The sequence below is a fragment of the Varanus komodoensis genome, unplaced genomic scaffold (genome assembly GCF_004798865.1).
Source record: "Varanus komodoensis strain SLA01 unplaced genomic scaffold, ASM479886v1 scaffold57, whole genome shotgun sequence".
Lineage (NCBI taxonomy): Eukaryota > Metazoa > Chordata > Lepidosauria > Squamata > Varanidae > Varanus > Varanus komodoensis.
The window spans coordinates 1,604,025-1,627,531 of NW_025336182.1; the positions used below are offsets into that span (position 1 = coordinate 1,604,025).

At 58.0% G+C, this 23,507-nt stretch overlaps 1 protein-coding gene across 1 annotated transcript in view; it reads left to right on the top strand.

Moving 5' to 3' along the window:
- The first annotated feature begins 6,417 nt into the window (after positions 1-6,417).
- The window catches only part of NECTIN4 (nectin cell adhesion molecule 4), a 43,499-nt gene continuing 26,409 nt past the window's right edge, over positions 6,418-23,507 (top strand). Inside the window, exon 1 of the mRNA XM_044449050.1 lies at positions 6,418-6,690. Coding sequence (XP_044304985.1) covers positions 6,418-6,690 — 273 coding nt within the window. The remainder of the gene's footprint in view (positions 6,691-23,507) is intronic.

The following is a 23,507-nucleotide window of genomic DNA, read 5'->3' on the forward strand; positions in this document are numbered from 1 at the left end:
ATGCCCCTGGGCCCCCAGCAGGGCTGCTCTCACGTGCCGAAGGCAGCGGCGCCTGAGCCCAGCCAGTGCATTCACCGTGGTCCCGCATGGAGCGAGGGCTGGCCCCTTCCCACTCCACTGCTCTTGGTTCCGTAAACGCGGGCATTCCAGGCACCTGGGAAGAAGCCCTTGTGTGCAAAGGGCTCCGGACCTGAGAGGACGGGGCTGCCCTGCTTCCCTCTGCAAAATGCTGCAGGTTCTCACGGCGTGGGGCCCGGGTCGTGCTGGTGCCGACCTGTGAGCGTAGCAGAACCAGGACGGGTTGCAGGGCGTGGAAAGATGCTCCTTTGCTTCACCTTTTCCCAAAGGGCTTTGCTCTCGTGTTGAGGCGACGGCGCTTGCCTTTCTCCCCCGTTGTGGTTGCTGGATCCCAAATGCAGTGTCTGGAAGCAGCTAAACCCTTAAAACAGCCGGCTTACTCCTGGCAGGGCAGGAAAGCCTCGGATAAGATGAGGGATTTGGTTGTGCAGGTAAAGGCAGGTGCTGTTTGTACGTCTCTCCCCTTGTTCTCAGGAGCTCTCTGCCTATTGGCGGGCACTCTCTGGCACCATGGCAGGCCCCGGGGGGGGGGGTGCAAAGAGGAGTGAGGAATTTGAGCCCCCACCCAGCAGGAGCAGGAGGGGAACCCCATCCCGGTGCCTGTGGGCCCCTGGAAGAGGCCGGTGCAAATGCCTGGAGGTGCCCTGGAGCAGCAGGCAAAGGCTTGGGTCTCCCCAAGGCGGCCACCTGTGTTTGGGCACATCCACAGTCCTGGCCCGTCAGCCACCTCGGTGGGCATCGCACAGCGGGGGGCACGTGGGAACCGAGGTGGGAGGCTGGCCAAAGCAATGGGCGAGGCGGGGAAAGGGCTGCGCGAACCAGACCGGGGGGCTGCCGGCTGGCTCAGGCCTGGAAATCAAGGACACGCATGACATTCTTGCAAACAAGGACGTGCTTGGGAACAAGGATCTTCTTTGCAAATCCCAGAATTTGGGCAGCAGGTATTGGTTTAGACTTATTTTTATACTGCCCCTAATCCTATTCCTAGGAACATGAATGCAGCAATTGCAAACAACACGTCAGAAAGACCGGGTGCTGCCAAGCCTCAGTGCACCCGCGGCCCGGGCTGGCTCCAGGTGCGAGGCAAAGCGGCCCAAAGAAGCGCAAGACCTGCGCTCTGCAGCCCCCCGCATGTCAGGCCCGAACCGGCACTTGTTCTCCAGAGAGCTTCTTGCACTAACCATTGTGCAACGACACTGTCCTTTTTCTTTGAATGGATTTTCCGCAATAGGAAAAAGGCCGAAGTGGAACAGACACAATACAAATGTCCTCATAAAACAGTCGGCTTGATTAAAACTGGCTGATTCTCACCTGCCAGACTGAAATGCAGGGGAATAAAAAGGTCTTTGCCCCACAGAGGCCATGAGAGGCTTGCCCAGCGCATTGCAGAGCGGGTCTTTCTCCGATGCTCAGGCCTCGGCTCCAGTCCTTGATTTGCCTCCGACTGCCTGGGGCAGCCAGGGCGTGTGCAGTCAGGCAGCAGGACCTGGGACCCAGGAAGTCCGGGTTCTAGATTCCACTCGGCCGAGGGGCTCTGCAGGGGCTTTTGGCCAGTTGCTCACTCTGAGCCTGGCCTGCCTCTCGCAGCAGCTGCTGTGAGGTCCCACGGAGAGGAGGAGGCTCCTGGGCACATCCCTAGGGTCCTGGAAGGAGGAAAAGCAGCAGCATATGAATGGGATGGAACATGACGATAATACTCGGGAGGCCAAAAGGCAGGAACTGCAGAAAGTATCTGGAGTTTAAGGAAATGAATTTAATGTTTCTTTGGCATCTCTGGAGCAGTCAGGAGAGGCTGGAAAGGCTGTGGAAGCCCAGGAAGAGCTCCACACTCTGCCTGCAGTTGGGTCATGCGCTGAGCCAGGCTGCCATAATCCTGCTAGCTCATGGGGTGGGGGGGCCCATCTCTCCCCCAGGATGGCCATTGGCGGCCAACTTCAAGGGACTTCTTCCTGAGAAGTACCACAGCTGGGGGAGTTCTCCTCCTGCTCCTGTTCCTGCACGGACTCTGGGACTGCCCGTGCAGCACCCACAAGGAAGTGGTGTTGCCACGAAGGCCCCAGCGAGGCCTTGAAACAAACACATCCATGAACCTGGTGGAGTGGCCCGGAGTGCCTTGATGACCCCCCCACACACACACACACACCTGCATCTTGCTCCAAAGAACCTCTCTGGGCCCTTCCTGGAGCCCGGGGCTTTTGTAGGAAGTGCAGCTGGAGGTACGCTTTGCCTCCGAGTGTCCCTGGCTGCCTGGGAATGGGAGCAAGCGAGCGAGCAGAAAACTTTGCCACCGCTGCCTGCTAAGTGGGAACTGTCTCAGGACAACCATGGGGAACTGGGGAAGGAAGAGGGGGTGCCTCATGAGACTTGGCATAGCGAAACTGGCCGCGGTGAGTTTTTTCACCTCTCCCGCAACCCTAGGCCCTAAAGGGGTCATGCTGTGAAGCTGAGCAGTGGGAAATGAAAGGAATCAAACTGGATTGGGACTGAATGACTCTACGGAATTCACTTCCGCACGTCATGGGGGAGGCCACCAGGAAGGGGGACTTTACGAAGGGGTCGGGCAGATTCATGTTGACAGAGCAGTTCTGAGGGGCATATCATACCCTCAGCATCAGGGGCAGTGCTGGGGATCATGGGTGATGGAGTACTATTGAACGCCTGTCCTGCTGGTGGGAGAAGGCTGGGCGAGCCGGACCCTGCCCTGGCCCCCTTGGGGCTTTTCTGCTGCGCTTATGGGGAAGTGGGGGGTCACTTACACTGGAGCAAGTGCTTACGTAGGATGCTGCCACACTGAGCGTCTGGGAGAGGGGTGGTCCTGGAAGAGGGACAGAGGAACGAAGGGCTGGGCAGGTGGAAGCGGGGAGGGGTGCTCCCGACAACCTGCCAGGGCGGTGCCTCGCATGGGATGCTCCGCTGTGTCACCCAGACCCTGCCGTGGCGCTCCAGCTTGGCGCATTCGGGTGTTAGGAAGCACGGCAGCAACACACCAGCCTGGCGTATGCTTTCCATGCTTCACCGTGGTTTCTCTGATCTTCTGAACCAGCATCGTGGTTTCCACTCAGTCCCCTGGAAGAAGCAGCAGCTGCAGGAGCTTTTCCAGCCTGCCTGCATGGGATTGCATTTCAGGTGCCGTGGCTGATGGGATACGTGCCCACAGCAGGAGGGCGCTGCGGAGTGAGGAGGGTGGGAACCATGTCAGCGCAGAAACCACCTGATTGCTTGCCAGGCGCATCCAGGCAGGCAGCGGTGCAGCAGGGGTGCCGTGCAGGGCTGCTGGTCAGGGCGCTGGGAGGGGGCGCGCCAGAGGGTTGTGGGGGTAACCCTGGCAAAGGGGAGTGGGAAGACTGGGCTCGAAGGGATGGGCTTGAGTCTTGGAGCTCGGAGCCTTTGTGTCTGGGCTCTTGGGCATGCTGTGTCCATCAGCCTTTCTGTGGACTGGGTCCTTCGTGAGTGGGCAGTTGGTCAGTCCGTACCATGTACTCTTCTTGATGCTTGATTGGAACCCCAGAGGTGCCCACTGGCTTCACAACATTTGGGACCGTGAAGGAGTAAAGGCAAACGGGACTCTGAACTGTGGCGTTCCAGTGGCAGCACTGGGGTTTATCCACGGGGTCTGGACGATCCTGAAGAGGGACGGGAAGCGTCGTGGGTGCCTCATGGCGTCGGTGAGCTCTGAAGCTCGGACATCGGGGTTCGTGCTCAATAGGCCAGCCCTGTGCTTGTCTTCTCGGAGGAAATCCCATTTCCATATTCTGTGGGGTTTCCTCCCCAGTAAATGTGCACAGGACACTCACAAGTGCGCCCACACTTATTTATATAGTAGCAGTTGCGTTGATAAATAACTTTTCCTGTAAAACGTATCAGGGTTCTCTTCCTTTGACAAAGTATCATGGAACCTTTGATGGCACAGCCCTAAACTCGTAAGGGGATCTTTCTCAGGTTTCCTGGCTCTCCCCAAGCATCTTCTGGCGAGGAGCGACTTTGCTGTGTTCTTGTCTCCCCAGGGCTGAGGTGGTCAAGGGCCAGGGCCAAACCCAAACCCCAAACTCTCACCATCTATGCATGTTGGGAAAGCAGGATGACCTGGGCTTCCCCAAAATGCAATGGCCCGGAAGTTCCATCGCAGGGAGGCATTGTGGGAAAAACATGGAGGGACATATCACAAATACCGAAGCGGGTGCGGTATCCGTGGCCAGCGCAGGCCCGGGGCAGGTGTGTGACCAGCAGCGGGCCCCGGAGTGCGTCCTGACCGGCGCCAGACCAGGCCGGCAGCCTCGGGACGGTCCTGCCCTGCCAGCTTGTGCTCACCGCGTTAGCCCTTGCACCCGTGATCGGCGCAAGGAAGCTGGTGCGGCGGGCGCCCAGGGCTACCGGCGGGCACGGCCGCCCGCGCCCCACTTCCCTGCGGCTGCTGGGCCAGGCAGCCAGGTGGCCAGCCGCTCTGGGAGGCCGGGCCCTTCTCATGATGCGCTTGCTGGGGCCACCCTGCTTCACGCCCTTTTCTGCTGCTGCCGAAAACTTGGCAGAGGGCTGTGGAAGCCACTGCTGCTGGGGACACTCACTGGCCCCCGTGCCACTTGCCCCCCGTCCCAGGTATGGGGAGACAGAGCATTTCCTGCCCCGCTTACGACACTGGCACTTGGGGCGGCCTGTGACGCGGGGTGAATGGCGCTGGGTTCAGGGGTCTCAGCAAAGGTTCAGTGTTCCTACAACGTGCAACTCATTCCTGAAACTCGCAAGAAGCGGTGATGCAGCCATCCGGCTTAGGGGCCTTGCAGAAAGGATGAGCCGTCTGCACAGAGAAGCAGGAGTCCACGGACAACCCAAAATGGAACCCCCACAGCCAGAAGCAGTCTAACGCTGAGTAGAGGCAATTGGGAGGAAATGGTGGTGCGGCCGGGGGGTTTCCTGCGTACTTTGCAGAGGTGTCCGAGGGGACACTGGGGGAAAGTGGCCGCTGGATCTCTGGCCCGATGCCACAGCGAGGCTCCCATGCAAACACGGGAGCAGCAGCGCAGCGGCAATCCTGCCTGCTTTCCTTTTCCTTTTCCTGCCATTGCCCTCTGGCCCTTTGCTGCCTGGGGTGCTCAGCAGCCTGTCTGTCGCTGTCTGTCCGAGGGAAACAAGAGTGAAGGATCACAGCCCACTGACTTTAGCTGCCTCTAGTCAGAGGGGGCTTAGCATCTGGAAGACACTTAGTGGCTGGGTTCAGACAGCATGACAAAACGTGGTGGGTTTTTACCATGGTTGGTCCGCTGTGTTGTCTGAACCCAGTCAAGGTATTTCTCCATGGTGACTTTGGTCCTGAGAAAACATGATAAGAGACAACAGGTTGCGCTGTGGTTCCTCTGTGCCTCCATGGCTTGTGCCATCTGAACCTGGATCAGGGTGTCCGTGAACCTGGTAGGAAACTATCACGGAGTCCTCAGGAAAGGGTGGCACCTACAGCCATCCAGCCTCTGTGTGTGGACCGGCGAGGAGGAGGAAGGCCATACAGGAAGGGAGTGAAGCTCAGGCGGAACGGCTGGTGGGGCACATGCAGCAGGAATGAGAGGGGAGGATGGAAACCACAACAGAGTACAAACCACGGGATCACCTGGCCAGTAGTTCACGGTAACAAACAAAACAAAAAACCCCAAGCAAGCAGTTAACCGTGGTAATCACAGAGTGTTGCTTGTCATCTTGCGGGAACACAGTCTCTGCGTGTGCGCGTGCGTCTTCTTTTCTTCCATAGCAGATTTTCTGCATTAAGGAAAAGGTGGAAGAACCTATGGGAAAGCAGGAGGGCTGCAGCGAGAATACGGCGTTGCCTGGAACCCCGCTGCAGGGGCCTGCAGTGATAAGAGCACCCCAGCCTGTATCCCGGGGGGCAGCCAGAAGGCAGACCCGGACCCGTCAGCCTCGCAGATCAGCCACGCCTTCCGACTCCCCAGATGTAACGCGAGCGACTCCCCGCAGGTCGCAGCCCAGGCAGGCCTGCGCTGGGACCCGTGGCCGGGCGCGTGTCCCCATGCCTCGCTCTTCCACGGGGGCGCTGACTCGGCCTGGGGCTTGTTAACCGCAGCCCCCTCCAGTGCCGAGTGCTGCTCCCGGCTTTCTCGCCTCGGCAGTGGGCTCCCTGCGACTGGCGACGCTGCCGGCCGGCTCTGCTTCTCCGCGTCTCGGAGCCTCAGTCGGCGGCGTCCCAGGGGCGGCTTACTCGGTGCAGCCCGTCGTGGGCTCTGCCCCGCACCGCCGTCCCACTTCCGCGCCGTCCCCGCACCACCTCGCCCCGGCCCTAGAGCAGCCTCCCCACGCCTGGTTCCCTCCAGCTGGCCGTGGCAGTTGGAGTCCGCCATGATGGCTGGGGACGAGGGGAGCTGCACCCCAACACAGCCAGGAGGTCGCAGGAGGCGCGTGCCAGTGAAAAAGCAAAGGCGACCCCACAGGCCGGAAGCTTCCCTCTTCCCAGCCTTTCCTCGCAAAGCCAAGGGGGCCAAGGCCGGGTCCGTGCCCGCGTCCCGTGGCAAGGAGTCCCACGTCGCTCCCACGCTGCCCGGGGGGCCCCACCGCCTCCCGCAGCCCCCTCCTCCTCTTGCAGGGCTGCTGCGAGCCCAGCGCTCGTCCGCCCAGGTCGGCGGCGGCACCATCCGCTCTCCCGCCCGGCCGCCCCGCCCGCGCGCCTCCTCCGCGCCTCGCCCCTTCCCCCGGGGGCAACGAGCCGGTTCGGCCGGTGCCGCCGCTCTTGGGCAATTTGTTATGAATCTGCCAGAAAGCTCGAAAACTGCAGAGTGGCTGAAACTGGGCGTGTGCGCGAGACGGAGACAGGCCCGGCGCGCTCGCCTGCGTCTGCGTGCCTGCACGAGAGGGGCCGGGCAGGCGTGCGAGGCGAGGCGAGGCGAGACGGGTGCCTGCGCGTGTGACGGCGGCGGCGCGGGGAGCCGGGGAGCGAGGGAAGGCGGCAGCCGAGCGGGCGGCGCTTGGTGCAAGGCAGCACATTCCCCGGGCCTCCCTGGATCGGGGCCTCTTGGGGCTTCCTTTTCCCAGGGTTAACTTGGGTTCATCCCGAAACATCGAGCCACCTTTTGACGTTTCCTGGAAAATTGCACGCCTTTTCTATGCAGTTTTCCTTAATCAATACACTTTTGCAAGCAATTTTTCTCTTGAACTGTTGAGAATTAGTTTCACATTTTTCCTGCACTTTGCCCTCAGATACATACCGTTTGCTTGGAGAACTTGGTTGTAAAATTTGGAGAAGTGCAAACCTCAAAGGACAGCTGAGTTTCAGTTCATGTGTGGGCTGGAAAGTGTGGAATTAGGTCAATTCATGCCAAAATGTCAAACAAAGTTCTACCCATCTGTAATTTGGGAGTTAATAATATATATTTCATTTATTTGGGTTGGTTGTGTACAGTATCTACATGGGGACCTTATTCCAAAGAGGTGCCACGATGGTGAAGGCCCTGCGATTCCTTTTTGTCACCTGCTTCACCTGAAGAACAAGAGCAATCCTAACCCCTGGGCAGGTTCCGTGTGGGGGAAGTGCCCCATATGCAAAGGTGGTTAAGCCATGGGCTTTGCAGGCTGAATGCACATGTTGTGCTGTGACTGGAAAGTGACAGCAGCAGGTTTCAGCATCATGCTAAGTGGAAGGCAACACGGCATGGCGATGTTGGAGATGCCCTGTTTCGGTTCAAACGTTTGCAAACTGTCGGCACATCAAGGGTGAGGACTGTCCATGCAAAAACTGTCTTTGTGTGATCTTTCCTCTGCAAGGATGCTGTTTGTGCAGTTCTGGGTGCTCCTAGCACGATCAGTCGGAAGACGCTTAAAGAATATTTTGGCACAGGAAAAAAGATAACGAGGAAATGTGCGAGAGTGCGGAGGAGACAGCGATGACCTGGTTTGCATGATGACCCACATGGGCAGCAAGCCAAGCCGGGTTGTCTTCCCCGCAAACCCAGTTCAGGTTGCACAGAGGGGCTTGGGGTTTCCCCCCAAACAAAGCACTTTGCTTGCCCAGGGCTGATCCATGGCTGCTTTACCCATGGTGGTTGATGGTGTTAGCCAAACCCAGGCGACCAGTCCCTTTGCGCGTCGCCTCCAGTGGCTGGTGCATGATGTGACAAGAGTGCCAAACCCCCTTGCGTCTCTTCCCAAGTCAGACGACAACCCCAGAACACCCACAATCGGGGGAGGGGGGAGCGCAAACTGTGCCTTGCCTGCAGAATGATCAGGGGGCAAAGGGTGCGCAGACCAATCAACTCAGCAGAGGTCGTCCCAGGATGGGTTGCTGTGTGGCGTGTTTCCATCAGGGCCGTGTGGGGCGCCTCAACAATGCTGCAAAGGAGGTGGGCATGCCTTCAGCCGAGGGAAGAGCCGGCTCAGCGTCTCCCGGGGTGCGGACCCTGCACGGACATGCCGAGCCATCCCTGACCACGCAGAGGGAGCCAGTGGTGGTGAGGGAGGAGGACGCGAGAGAGGCATGCGCTGCACTTCTGCTTATGGGGAGAGGGCTCGGGCAATGTGGCAGAGGAAGGTGCGCCGCAAGCAGTGTGGCAGGCGGGCGTTTTGGCTCCCGGCCAGGCCAGGCCAGGCCAGGCAAGGTGCGGGAGACTGGCAGCCGCTCGGAGTGTGCAGAAGCCTTGATGACCCAGTGGGCAATCAGCTCCAGGTTGTGGCCTTTGGGTGCACGGTCAGGAGGAGGGGAGGGGCAAGCGCGGCCTTCTGCGAGCGGCTGGATGTGTGACGTCGCGTGCACAGAAGCTCCCGGGCATCCCTGGCGGAGTTTATTTTTTCAGGGCAACCTTGGGCGTGTTTAGTCAGAAATCTGTCCTGCTCAAAGCAGTAGCAAATGTGTTGGGATCGTATCTACGGTCGTTTGCCTTGTATGGCACTGTGCGTGCGAACTTAAGAATCCCAGTGCTGGATCAGTCGACGGGGAGGCATGTGGCCCAGCACTGTCTGCAGGGAGCAGCCCACCAGCTGCCCAGGCGCAGGATGAGTGCAGCAGCACCATCCAGCCCATGTTCCCCAGCAACTGATGCACAAATGTACACTGCCTCTGATGCCAGGGGTAGCATAAAACCGTCAGGATGGCTTGTCTTTTCCTCTGGGAATTTGTCTGACCCACTTTTAAGCAGCCTTCACAGCCCCTCCTGGAAGTGCACTTCAGAGTTTAGCTTGACGCTTGTTTTTCAAGAGGCGAGTCTGGACTCTTGAGTTTTGTTTTTATATCCCTGTACAAATAGGCGGGAGGCATCCACGTTCCCTAAATTGCACAAAGCCCTTTCTGAGCAAAGTGCGTCATCATCTTTGGCTGAACAAGGTCCCCATTTGCATCCGGTGATCAGAACTTCCCTATTAAATTGTTTTCTGTTATGTGACTGAATTAATTCGTAACTTGGCATCGGTGACGCATGAATGTTTTGTATCTTACTTTTTCATTAACACTTGGACTCAGCAATGTGTAGCTTGACAGCTCTGAAATGCAAAGTCCTTGAACTTCCTCATTCCTCTTCAGATCCAGGTTAGATATCAAAGACATGAAGTGCTTCCTGAGCCCAGACAGGAAGTGGGCAAAGGGAGCTAATTTTCTGCAGGCTGTGTGAACCAACCGGGTCCAAAGGAATCGTCTGGGTTGCCAGAGATGCTGCAGCAACTGTACCGAGCTCCCGATTCAGACTTCTAATTCAGCACCAGCTGGTTCCGCTTTAAACAGGCGACTTGTGCAGGGAGATGAGATGGCTACAGTCTCTTTACCAGAGCCAAAACGAGTTATTTCCAAATACTTGAAATCTGCCAAATGTTTCTATTCAAAATTCAAATTTAGAATGCACATTTAAAAAAAAGGAACTCGAATGCTTTAAAATGTTGAGTCTCATCTTTACGTACAGTATTTTTACCCTACTTTTGGCCAAAAGAAGCTTTAAGAAGGGCTTAGCAATGAGACTGTGCCTCCTGTCCAAAGTCCACGGAGAGGAGGAAGAGGGCGGCACGGGCGCATGTGGGCCCACCCACGCTGGGCAATGCCGCCGGGCAGCCCTCTGCTAGGGAGGCCTGACCTGGGAGCCCTGCCCGGAGAAGGGGTTGAACCCCGCGGCCTCCCTGGCCCCTGCAACTCGACTCTTCCAGGATTCCCCTTGGCTCGGCTTTGCCTAGGCCTCGTCAGGAGGAAGGTGGCCAGCCAGAGTGGCCATGCCAGAGAAAGGGGCAGCCAAGCTGGAGAGGGTTCAGAGGAGGGCAGCAGGGATGACCCGGGGCCTGGAAACAGAGGCCTGTGAGGAGAGAGGGGAGGAACGGGCAGGCTTAGCCTCTAGAGAGACCGAGGGGAGAGGGGACGGGACTCTGCGAGCACCTGAAAGGCTGTCATAGGGAAGGAGGGCAAGATCGCTCCTCACTCGTCCCAGAGTGCAGGGCACTCAAGAATGGGCTCCAGGGACAGGAAACCAGCTCCCAGCTGGGCATCAGGAGGAACTTCCTGACTCTTGCAGAGGGGGAGCGATGGGACCCATGACTGAGGGAGGTGATGGGCTCCCCCACACTGGAGGCAGGCAAGAACTGGGCCGCCACCTGCGAGGGATGGTTTAACTGGGAGTCCTGCAATGAGCAAGGGGCAGAACCCAGGAGCCCTCTGGCCCTTCCGACGACCATTCCCGGATTCTTCAGGAACCGAAGAACTTCTCTGACCAAGGAGCTGGGGCCAAGTTGGTCTCCCCTGCCAAGGCAAGGTGTACAGCTTCCCAGGAACACAGCTGAGGGAATAAGGTTATCTATGCTAAGAGAAAAGACATCAGAAGCGGTGAGAAATGCAGAAGGCTCAAGGGTGGAAGGCAACATCTGAAACATTCATAAAATTTTGAATGCAGCAAGATGGTGGCCTCTGGAAGGACACTCATGTCACAAGAGCTGATGGCAAGTCCCTGCACTGACCCATGTGGGCGGCAGAGACTGAAAAAGCACAGCTGGAGCATTCAGTGAAAATCAGGACCTACTTCTTTTGGCCACAGATCTCCATTTATTTGTTAGTCTTGATACGCGGCATTTGTATGCCACACCTATAGCTGTGAATCTCTGGGTGGCTCGCAGAAGGTAACCATTAGCGGGGAATCATCGGGATGGCAGCCAGTGACGAGCGGGGTCCCCCAGGGCTTCTGTCCTGGGGCCAATCCTGTTTAATCTTTTCATCAATGACATGGAAGAAGGGGTGAACAGTCTGCTGATCAAATTCGCAGACCACACTAAAACTGGAGCAGTGGCCACAACTGAGGAGCAGGTACTCCAGATCCAAAAGGATCTGGACAGACTATGGAAGTGGGCAGGAGACAACAGGATGGCGTTCAGTGTGGATAAGTGCTCGGTCTTGCACTTGGGGCATGGGAATGGGTGTCAGAAGTACAGGTTAGGGGACAAGTGGCTGGAGAGCAGCACTTGTGAAAGGGACCTCAGGGTGCTGGTTGACTGCAGGCTAAACATGAGCCAGCAGTGTGATGCGGTGGCCAAGAGGGCGAGCGCCACCCTTGGTTGCATAGCCAGAAGCGTGGCTTCTAGATCGAGAGAGGTATTACTACCACTCTACATGACTCTGGTGCACCCGCAATTGGAGTATTGTGCTCAGTTTTGGGCCCCTCATTACAGGAGGGATATGGCCAGGTTGGAGTCAGTGCAGTGTAGGGCCACAAGGTTGGTGGCCAGTTTGCAGGGGATGCCGTATGAGGCGAGACTGAGGGAACTGGGTCTCTTCAGCCTGGAGGAGACTTAGAGGGGATATGTTGGCGACATACAGGTATGTGAGGGGATGTCACACGGAGGTGGGGAGAGACCTGTTCTCCCCTGCAGAGGAAGGCAGGACGCGCTCCAACGGAGCAAAGCTCAGGAAACCCAGGTTCCGTTTGGATGCCAGGAAGCACTTCCTGACAGTCAGGACCCCGAGGGTGTGGAATGGGCTTCCCCGGGAGGTGGGTGAGGCCCCATCGGTGTGGGTGTTCAAGGACAGGCTGGACGTGCAAATGGTGGGCATGTCGTGAGCAGAGCCGGCTGGAGCCGGAGGTCAGACTAGATGGCTCAGGAGACCCCTTCTGACTCGCGCTGTTTCTATGTTTCTATGTACATGCTGGTTGCCTTTGCATTTGGGAGCTCTGCGCAGAAAGTTCTGTATATTTTGCATTGGAAGTTGAGTGGAAAATCAGTTCAGATTTAATCTGGATCTGCTGGTAAAGGCTGCAACGGCATCACTTTTTAAAATCTCTTTGAAGGGACTGGGCATCCCCACAGAACATTCTTTGCAATATGGCAGACCTGGAGGCAAACAGTTGTGGGAAGTGTTCCCGAAGACAGGAAACCCGAAAAACAACATGATCCGCCACTGCGTATCCATTGCCAGCACGGCAGGATTCAGTGGGATGCAGCTGCGCGCCTGCCAAATGCCAGACACCTTTATGTGTCAGATCTCGGCATCAAGTGCCACAGGTGCCAAGGTCATTGTGCACATTTTTTTGGGAGAAAAGCAACCAGCAAACAGGAAGTGCGTTTGTTTCAGCGCAAATTAAGAGGCGTAGGGTAGCACCCCAGCCTCGCCCTCTGCGGACTGGAAAGCCAAGAGGGCCTTGGCGTGGCCCCTTCGCTTGACACGGGCAGCGCGCTGCCGCCCGCAAAGCACTCTTCGGCTCCTGCAGGGCGAAGCAGCGGGGCGCCTGCACCTTCCGTGAGCCACGGTGCCCCAGGGCCCCCACTGCGCCCCCCTTCACGCAAGGGGCCTGGGCGGGCTGGCAGTCCCCACGGAGCGATCCTCAGAAGGCAGGCTAGGAGCGAGGATTTATTGTGCAAGGTACCCAAAACAGTGGCCGCGGCCCGTTTATCGAATGCAGTGGTCGGCTTAGCGAGAGTGAGAATGCGCCGCTCGCCCGCGTGCAGCCGCGGCGGGCCGAGGAGCTGGGTGCCCACGGCTCGGCTTTCCTGGTGCCAATCCTGGGCCTGCGGCGGCGCTCTGGGGCTGCTCGCAGCTGGCCCCCCACCTTGCAGGCTATTCTTGCACGGCCTCGCCGCCCTCCGCCACACCCGTTCCCTCCCGAGGGAGCAAAGCGACGGGCGCACTTCCACGGGCTGCTCGGCATCCCCCCTAGGTCGGATCGCACGCCTGCGGCGGCGGCGGGGATTGCGCCTGCAGGCCTGCGGGCCACGAGGGCGGCACCCCAGAGCCAAGCAGGCGGCGAAGCTGGCGCTGGTGCTGCGCGCGCAAGCTTGGTATCCTTTGCCGACTCTGCACCCGCGCTCTGACTCGCCGGGCTGGCCGCTCCGCTGACGGAGCCGCTGCAGTTGCGCCTTCCGTTGCCTCGAAGCTGCTGAGCAGACAGCGCGGGCTTAGGTGTCCCTGGCGCGGGCCGATTTCTGTGCCTCGAAGGCCGTGCAGCGCCGGATCGCTTGCACCCGCCTGAGGGGTTTGCCTGGCAGCCCAGGGACGTCCCCTCCCAGGCACGGGGAGGCAGCCCGAGGCAGCTCGCTCTTTCGGGGTTGCGGCTTGTTTCCAGCAGGGCTCGCCCTCCAACGGCCAGGACGACGGTTTTTCAGCAGGGGAGCGTGGGGTTGCCCGCGCATTGCCCTGGAAGCAGCGAGCCCGCACCTTTTCCAGGCCGTTCCCTGAAGGTTCAACGGGTCAGGCGTGGAGACACGGGTAGAGGGGAGGCGGTATCTCGGGATCGCAGAGCAGGTTGTGATGGCCAGTGTGCCCGGCCTGAGATGCACCGATTCCGCCGCTTTGCCTTGCTCCAGGGAGAGGCGCAAAAGTTCAGGGAGCAGGCCCGCCATGGAGCGGCGGGAGAACGCTGTTTCCCTTGGCTTGAGCGCGTCTCTGCAGCCAGTCCTGAGCCACGCGCTTCCCCGCAGCCGACGGTCGCCTCTGCCGCTACTGGGGACCACTGACACGACCCCCCCAGCCACTTGGTGACCAGCACCTCCCCCCCCCCGCCCCGCATCTTAGGGCTTACACCTCGGGAGGCTCCGTTCACATCTGTGCTGGCGCAAACAAACACCGCCTCGCAGGACGGTCGCGCCAGCCGTGACCTGCCCGGTTCTGAAGCCTTCTTAGTGGGTCAGAACAAGGCGGCGATGTTGGGGGGCAGGCGAGGGAGGGGAGAAGCGCGCGCACTGCCCCACGTGCCTCCTCCCCGGGCAGGGCGCGCTGCCCCTCCCGGTTCCTTTTCCTTTGTCAAGGCCGGGCTTTTCGAGGAGTCGGGGATCCGTGAGAAAGTGGCTCGCTGCAGCCGTGGCCTCCCCGGCCACGAAACCTTGCACTGAAGCGGGAGCCCCTTAAAAAACAAGCGTGCAAGACGTAGCCTACAAGGCCCGGATCCCATGAATCATGCGCAGCGTTCCCCCTGCGCTTGCTTGCTTGCCTGCTCGCTCGCTCGCTCGCACGCACATGCCCCAGCCTCTTGGACTGAGTGTCCCCGGGAGGAGCAGGTTTGGCAAGAAGGGAGGGAGAGGCTGAGCCGGCGGTGGGGGGCGGCGGCGCGAACGGTTAGAAAAGTGACCCTGGAGAAATCTGGTTCTGCTGGTCTGGCGTCGTCCTTTCTCACGTACTCCTTCGTGGAGGTGAGTTTCAAGAGCGACTTTTTATTGGATTCCCTCCTTCTCCGGGGTTTGGTGGAGACAGCTGCAGGCAGTGGGACGTGGGGGAGCTGGCTGGAAAGCTGTTTTTAACGCCTGCCTGCTCGCACCAGGGCGGGCTCCTCCCGCAGACGGGGGACCATTACCGGCTTCTGGAGAGAAGCTTTTGCAGCTTCCTGGCTTGGATTGGCGGTCGGGGTGATGCAATCTTTTGTGTGCAAAACCGGGGAAGTGACTTCAGGGGAAGCCTTTTAAGGCCCGTGAAGAATCAAGTTCTGCCTGTTACTGTTCATATGGCTTCTGTACATGGCGCAGCACTTGCGGAGGGTAATATCAACAGCATCCAGGTCTCTTTCCCAAGGGGTTTACAGTGCAAAGTTCTGACAATGGGCAGTGACCGTTGAAGGAGGGGAGGAAGGGGAGTCTTAAGGGCCAAATGAGGCGCACTAGGGGAGGTTTCCAGGCCCAGTTCGAAGTGCTTTGAAAATCCTAGCTAGCTTGGGCCCAGGTTAGTGGAAACCTGACCTCCCCCCATATGGCTCTCCAGCTCTTAAGCTGATCCTTCCTGGGGAATACCTGAAAAGAGCCTCTTCTGCGCTGGATGGTCTGCACAGAGCGCCTGGCATCACCACTGTGGTCTTTCTGGCAGCAGGCAAAGAGTTTCTTCTTTTCCTGTGCTTTTTAGTTCGCCAGTTTCGTGTTTAAGGAGATTGCTATGTTTTTGAATCCTGTGATACAGCTGGGTTTTCCCTTCTGGCTTTCCCCTTGATGTCATTCTTTGGGGCATCCTCTGCCATGCTTGACCCCAGTGGCGAAAGTGTGGCTTTGTGCATTCCTTTCTCCCAAAGGCGAACTGAGCAATGCAGCTGTGAGTTTGGCCTGTAAAATGCCTTAGTGTTTGGGTCTGGTCTCATAATGAAAGGCTGCGGATCTCGCGCAGCCCCCACCCGCAGGCCGTGTGTCCGGGCTGTTTTTTCAGGGAGGAGGCATCGCACGTGCACACGTTTGCGTTTCTGCTGAACGTTTGTGGGGTGGGCAGCTTTGCTTTGCCCCCTGATCGGAGAAGGGCCTTCCCCCAGAGCAAGATGGGGAGGGATTGGCCCAGAAAAGGCAGCCTGTTGAATTGGCGGGGGGAGGGGAGGGGGGAGGCACCCTCTGCTTCTAGCAGGAGGGCGGCCACCAGTGCGCCCCACAGAGATGCAACGGAGCGGCAACTCTGCCAAAAGACGACGGTGCGGCTTTGATGGCTTTAAACTTGAGCGCATGTGGAGGAGAGTTGTGTTAGAGCCATGCATGGTGGAACCTCCATCTCCCAAGGCAGTGTACCAGGGAGCACCCAGTGGAGAGCAGCGGTTGGCGCTTTCTCCTACCTGGTGAGCTCTCCCTTTCCCCGACCACCATTCCCGGAGGCCACTGTGTGGGGGGAGGCGCTTGGGGGGCCAGCTTGCAGACCAGACCAGACCGACCCTTGGTCTGTTCATTCGCATCCGTTCATCCAAGACCGCGTGGATCTCTCGCGGTGCCACAACATGGGCAGCTCAACAATGTGGGCACAACTTCTCACAACATGTATCTGCTGAGGGTTTGCATTGCGGGTTGGCTGAGCAGCCCAAGGGCCCAGCTCACGGGGGGATCCTGAGTTCCCCCCAGGAGCTCCACTCACTTGGTTCCTGGCGACAAATATGGGCTTTGGTGTGTATTTGTGGGGGCGTGCATGTGTGTGTGAGTGGCAAAATTGCATATTGGAGTGCACGTTTTAACGTTTCCTACTGACAAGAAACTTCAGTATAGTTGATGGGATTTATGCTGATACTATGCATCCGCAATTTTTAATGTCAGGACCTTTTTCTGGTGTTTTGCTTGTTTTACTTCGATTTGGTTTTGTTTTGGTGAGATTTATAATAAAAGTAAAGAAAGAAAACGACCAAATGCACTTGAAAAAAACCCAATTTCCCAGGCGAGACTGCAGGCTCAGGAAGGCGGCAAGCTTTGCCTGAATCATGCCTGCATTTGGGGAGGTGAACTGGGCAGGGGTGGATGCTTGGCCGCCAGTCGAGTCCCCACTCCCAGCTCAGAATCGGCATTCAGCCCACCCCTCCGGGTCCCCCCGCCATGCCTCCTTTTCTCCCCATGACAGCTGCCCGCCCAGTGGTTTTTTGTACTGGCTGTGAGAGGCCAGGTGTGGCTTGGCCTCTGCAATCTCAGTTCTGAGACTACAGGATCTCGGAATTGGGGCACCGGAGGCTTTTATGCGCCCCACACCGCAGACCTCATTAGAAAGCCATAGGAGCGTGCTTTTTGAATGGAAGCCACTCTTGTGCATCCTGACGTGTTCCGCAGCTCCATTGGCTCCGGTGCCGCAAACCCCATCCCACAAGAGACCCGGTGTCTCTTCTGGCTGCCGTGCTTGGACAGAGGGTGATGCTCCAGCAGTCGGAAATGCAGGCGAGCGACCGGCTTGCCTGCTTGATGGATTTATAAGTGTGTCTGCTTATGGAAGTGTCCCTGCCCCATTTCCTGCCCGACTGGGTTATTAGGCATATGGGGCTGATCCAGGGTGGCCACCGGTCAAAAGGTGACTGTGGGGAGAGCAGCAGCAGGACTGAGCCAGGAGGCAGCAGAGAACACGGCCGTGTGACTGCAGCTGACGCAGAGTGCTGGGCGGGGAGGGAATGGCGTGCAAAGAGCTTGGCAGAGCAGCAGCATTGGCACAGATTCCGTGGCCCTCCCAGGATGGAGAGGTCCTGAACCTCGGCTCCGGCCCGGAAGGGCCCCAGGCGCAGAGCTGGGCCCTCATGGACCTGAATGAGCGCTTGGATCAGACCCGGGCGGGACAGAGCAAAGGGAGGGCTTTGCATGAGGTGCAGTTTTCGTGGCCGCTGGTGTGGGGTTTCCGGGGGGTTAGATGGGCTTCCCCAGCCTGCCCCCACGTCCTGGGCCATCTCTCCTGCAGTCTAATGCTGGGGTGCAGAAGCTGCTCCAGCCGAGGGCCGCGTTGGGGGCTGTGTGCCAGAGCTGGGCTGGGCCAGGGTACCGGCAGAGCTTCGTTCGAAGCTCCTCTGGCGATGAGGAAGCCGTGCGAGAGGCACTTTGGCTGTGCGGCAGGGGAAGGAACCTGCACGCAAGTGGCTCAAGGAAGGGGCCTTCTGGGGAGCCCTGGGGGGCCACCCTGGGCCCCCAGGAGGGTGGAATTTGCTCCCACACTGAGGCTTTGCACGCCTGGAGGACACTGGGTGGAAAGGCCAGATTAGCCAAATGCCTGAAGGAGGAGGAGAAAGCCAGGAAGGACCGGGAAGGGAGGAGGCCGTGGCTCATGGCCTGCTTTCCTGGGTCAGGGTGGCACTGGCGCTTCGGATGAGGACTGTGCAGGCTGGGAAAGGAGGAATGTCGCTATAGGCTGCCATCTCCAGGTGCTCAGGCAGGCCATGGGAACAGTTGTGGCTTGGAAGGGCAGGGAGGAGAGATGGGAGTGGAGGAGGACAAGCCCGATCCTGTCCCAGACATGGCATGGGGAGAGAAGGGCCTGCCAGCTAGAGGGCCCCCACAGATCTAGGAGGCTGCCCCTTCTCCAGAGCGATCGAGTCTGGCACTACTGAAAAGGAGGAACATGGAAACTGTTTCTGGTTGGTTTCAATGAACCACTCTGTCCATGCTCAGAGACTTCCTCTGGTGGCTATAGTTTGCTGGCCATATGTTGGAAATAAAGCACCTTTATGCAAAAGAACTGGCTGTTGTTTGAAGGGAAGAAGCAGGGGCCCCGCTGACGACGGCACGTCTCTCCGGGCCTGTAAGTCAAGGTGGCCGACGGCTCCAGCTCCAAAGCACTTTGGGCTTTGAGGGGCACCAGCGGCATGTCGTGCTGGCGTTGTTTGCGCAAGGTGGGAGCCAGGGGCACTTCTGCAGGGGCTGCAGCCGACAGCTGGATGCCAGAGGCAGCCCCCGCGTCCTGGAGGAGGAGCCGATCCGACCGCCTTGTTCGGGCGAGTTCGGCGCCTGGGTCTCCACTCGCTCCGTGCGCGCAGCTGCATCCGTGTGGCATGCGGAATGTGTCGCAGCGAGAGCTGGCGCACAGAATGTGCTTCGGAGTGCCGAGGAGGCATTTGTGCTCATGTGCCGTGGCTTGACCTCGTTTGATATTGCATGGTAGTGTGCCACACATGCACTTTTAATGAAATGTGCTCCTCACCAGAGTGTGTGTAAACATCTCATTTTAATGCGGGCGTTTTTTTCAGCTGTTAATGCATGCCAAAATTTCAGATTGCTGAATGTCAAAAGCCAAATTTCACTGCTGAAATTGCTGGGGAGTGTGTTTTTTTCATAGAATGTAAGGATGTGTGTTGAACTGCTCTATTGAAGTAACCCTGTGACTTCTTAGCTCTGCACAAAAGCCTTCCTCGAGTCATTGCCCTGTACATGTGTGGGACTACAATACCCCGAATCCCTAGCCAGAAGGCTGCATTATGGTAATGAGGGGGTGACTAAAGGGTTGCTTGAGGTAGTAAATCATTGTGAATTCCTACAGGGAAAGTGTTGACTGACTCCTTTGAGACTTGACCAGCACATGGGAAATTGGCTGTCCCATGCGGCTCACACGCCTCTGAGCTTGCAGTGCGCTTCTCAGAGGTGGAAGCACTTAGCGGGGACCCCATGGATCTTGAGGTGCTCCCTTGTTCCACTCACAGGTTGTATCAGGAGAAGGGAGATGTGGGTAGAACAACGTAAAAAGACAGAAGCAGGCCCCATCCCTTCTGCCAGTGTAGTTTGGGCTTGGCGCACTGGACGAAGGCCCCCCAAGTTTGCAGAAGAACTCCAACTACTCTGCCCGATTCCCCGCCCTGCCGGCTGCTGCCATGCTCACGATGCCCAAAAGCGCACTGGGCCCGACCGAAACCCCACCTCACTCCCCAGGAATTTCTCCTGTAGGGAGTGAAGCGACCTGTCTGACCTGGGAGGAGAGTGCACGGGTTGCAGGGTGTTTTTGTTCCCATCAATGGCAGGTGGAGGTGGCAGAGGCCGCGGGGGGGAGAGCTCACCTCCTCATGTACTCTGCCCCTCCCCACTGAAGAACGTGTGCATCTGTGCAATGAGCTCCTCTTTCTAAGCCTCCCCATCCCAGCCCAGGGTGTGGGGTGCTGAACTCTGGTCAGTTGTGATACGCAAACGCATGGTTTGTTAACCCGCAAGGAGCATTCATGCTTTGCTAATTGCTTGTGGGCTGTGGGTGGTTGAAACGATGGCTTCTCGTTATATGTGAATCCAGAACCATAGTTTGTTCATGGGTTGTTTTTGCAGAGGAGCAGCAAGAGCGGTGGAAAAGCCCCTGGTTGCCCAGCACCACAGTGTAATTTGGGATACAGCAAGGGAGCAGATGAAGAAAGAAACAATCTGGGGATTGAGAAAACAAACCATGTTTTGTGTGATTGTCTACCAGAGAAACCTGGGTAGGGCAACAAACCATGGGTTAAATAAACTATGGGTTACTGTTATATGTGACCCAAGCCGCCATCATTTTCCAGGTTCAGCTCCCTTTCTAAGCTTTCTGACCCTGACAGTGGCTGTGCTTAGTGGCTGGGTTCAGACAACAGAACAAGCCATGGTGTGTGGGGTTTTTTTTTTTTACCATTGTTGGTCTGCTGTGTTGTCTGAAGCCAGTCACAATAGTTTGCCATGGTAATTTCGGTCTTGCAAAAGCACTATAAGCAATGCTTTTTTGTTCCATGACTTGCCGTATTGTCTGAACCCAGGATCCTGGTTTCCACAGTCCTGGTGTGCAGCCACCGCAGTGCCCTCTGGGAAGAGCTCCAGCCACCAGCCCCTATTGCGGACCAGTGAGGCCGGCGGCCTAGGCAAGAGTGGTCCCCGGGGGGGTCGGATTTCAGGCAGTGTGGCTGAATGGGCACATCCACAGAGAAGGACTGAGAGGGGAGGAGGGGAACCACGGTGAGGGGGAGCCCACTCAGTCATCTGCCGGGTGGAGCATGGTAGAGAACCGCCAGCTGAGGTCAGCATGCAGGGTCGCTTGCCGTGATGTGTGAGTGTAGCCAGAGGCGTGTATGACCCGATCTGTGCGCAGGAGTGCCAGGGCCTCCAGGCAGTGCGCAGCCTTCTGGTGTTTACCTTGAACCACAGAGGACACATTGCAGGACAGCTGCCCTTTTCTGGCAGATCTTTGGCCAAAAAACCCGTATTTCTTGGTGTGCTGGTCAGCGGAGGGTGGGCATTGTGACGAGGCGGTGAGAGCCCCCCCCCCCCCGGTGTCTGACAGTGGCGAGGACGGGGCTTGCAAGCAGGCCTTCAGCGTGCGGCTCGCCGGGCTGTGGCGGGAGCAGAGCGTTGCCTGGCAGGCCAGCGGCCCCTGGTCCGAGTGCCTGGGTGGGGCTGGGAGGACTCCTGGCCGGAGCCTTGTGGGGCCGCGGCTGCCCGCTGTGGGTGGACGGTCTGAGCGAGGAGGGCCCCTGGCCTCGCCCGGCCGGAGGCAGCTCCTCGAGTCCTTTCAGGAACCGCCGGAGGGCCAGAAAGTGCCCGTTGCCTGCCTGCGTTGGTGCTTCGCGCAGGGAGCGCTGTTCTCCAGCCGGGCAGGGGAGGAGGGCCCAGCCTCCCACAGCCTCCCGGAGTGCAGGAGAGCATCCAGAGGTCTTTCCTGGTGCTGGCTGGGGAGGATGGTGTTTATTGTCGAACACCCAGAGAGCACCAGGCTGGGGCTGACTCAGGGGAAGCAGCATGGGCGTCAGAGGCGGGATGTACCCTTCGCCTGCTGGGCTGCCGAATTTGGAAGCGGGGAAGAACCATCAGTGTTTTTCTTTCGTTAAAAATGACATTTTTAGTACAATAGGGGTAGAGGGATAAAGTTGGATTTCAGAACAAGCAAAATTTGGCCTTTTTGAGGCACTGGTTTGCTCTCCCCTGTTTTGCTCTCCTCGGAGTATGGTCCTTTGGACAAAAATAGCACCAGAACCTCCCCGTGGCACTAAGCAAACCCAGAAGAGTCCTGCGAGATCCGAGCGAAGGCTTTCCCTCCAGGCCGCTCTTTCCAGCAGTGAACACCGACAGACACGCGACCTCCGCCAGAACGTCCCCCAGAAATGAGGGGTGCTCCCGCAGTGTCCCGGGCCAAGCTGCCTGTGGCACATGACCGTTGCCCCTCGTGTCCTCCCTCACGCCCCCCCTGCATTTACACTTCCCTGCTGGAGGGGCACCTGACCTTTTCCTCAGGATCTGCTTTCCCAGTGGGAAGGGCAGCTCTCTCGGCTCCACTGCTCTTCCTGGGTCTTCAGAGAAAGGCCAGTTCCTAGGAACCCTGGAGGTCATCTAGTCCAGCCCCCAGCTCAGTGACGGATCCGCAACGCAGGATGCAAAGCACAGGACTCCTGGCAGGCAGCTCTTTGGCCTGTGCTTGATTTGCTCCTGTGAAATAAATGCTGGGTGCGACAGGATTTTGCAGTGCTTCCACCTGCTTCAGGCCCTGGATTTCAGGAGCAGTGTGTGCCGGCCGATGGCACCTTGCAGCTGAAGCATCAGCGCTTCTCCATCCATTTTCTTAGCATAGGTAAGCTGCTGAGGAGCAAAAAAGCTGCAACAGCTGCATAATACCTTTTGCCTGGTATTATACAGGGCCCTCTTAATTTAGGACAGCGGGCTGCCATGCAGGCCTTCCTGTGAGATTGTAAATAACGTGTGTAATGAAAAGGGATTCCGCAGGGCGGCCAGCTGAGAGGCAGGTCTGTATCAGGGCTTTCCGTACTGAGTCTTCCCCCTGCCTTGGCCTGAGCGAGTCCCCTTTCTCCTTGCCTGTGGCGAGAATTACAGAATCGGCCTACCTTTCAAGGCTGTTTCAGGTTATTAGGAGAATGTAGCTGCACCGTCTTGCCACATGACACATGCCGTAAATGGGTTTTAGTATCAGAATCTAAAAGTCAGATTCAAGGAGTGGTGTAATGAATGTGGTTTGATGAAATGTGTCAAGTCATTTATTAAAGGGCTACCAAGCCATGGAATTAGCATTAATATGGTTTTAGGACTTTCCCAGATAATTGCATTTATGGATGAGTCAGAGGAACGTTATTGAGTGAATATTGGCTTGACAGAGGCATTGGGGCAAGTTTAAAGATTTCAGGGAAGGGTCTCTTTGTTCCCCCTTTTTGGCATCCGCTTAGGGTCCCGCTAAGATTAACCAATGCTCCCAGCTATTGCTCAGCACCTCCTCCCCTCCCCTCCCCTCCCCTCCCCTCCCGCATGACATGATGATAGGACATAGTGGCCTCACTCTGCCTTGGCCTTGGCCATGATCACTGAGGCGAATCTGATTGGCTCTGCCTCTCTATGCAGCCAAGGCAGGGTGCAGGTGATGCTTCCGGAACACGCTCTCGAGTGGCCTCCGGGCACCGTCACATGTTCAAGCCACTTATTATTATATTGCAGCCGCGACGGGGTGAGGGCAGTGCTGCCTGTCCACATTCTGGAGCCGGGGGACAGGAGTGGGGACACGCATGCTAGGAGAAGGCCGAGAGCCCTCGAGGGCCCTGAAAAACAGCCAAGGGCGGGTAATTTGAAGCCCCCAAAGAGCGCATGTCGGCTCTTCTGCACCGGTCTTCTCTGCGGCTTTTCATGGCGGGAAGTCCCTCGGTCCTCCTGGTTGCACGGACAAATGCATACCTCGAATGGGCTTTTTCCGGGCCGCTCGCATGGTGCACAGCGCCATGGTAAGGTGTGCCCCTCCCTGATGATGCTGGGATGGCACCTGGGCCTGGCCGCCGTGGGACCTGCTCCTGGGGGCTTCCCTGACGCGGAGCTCCGCCCGTTGGCTGGAAGGTTTTCCAGGGAGCCCTTGGTTGCGTGGGCCGTGCTCG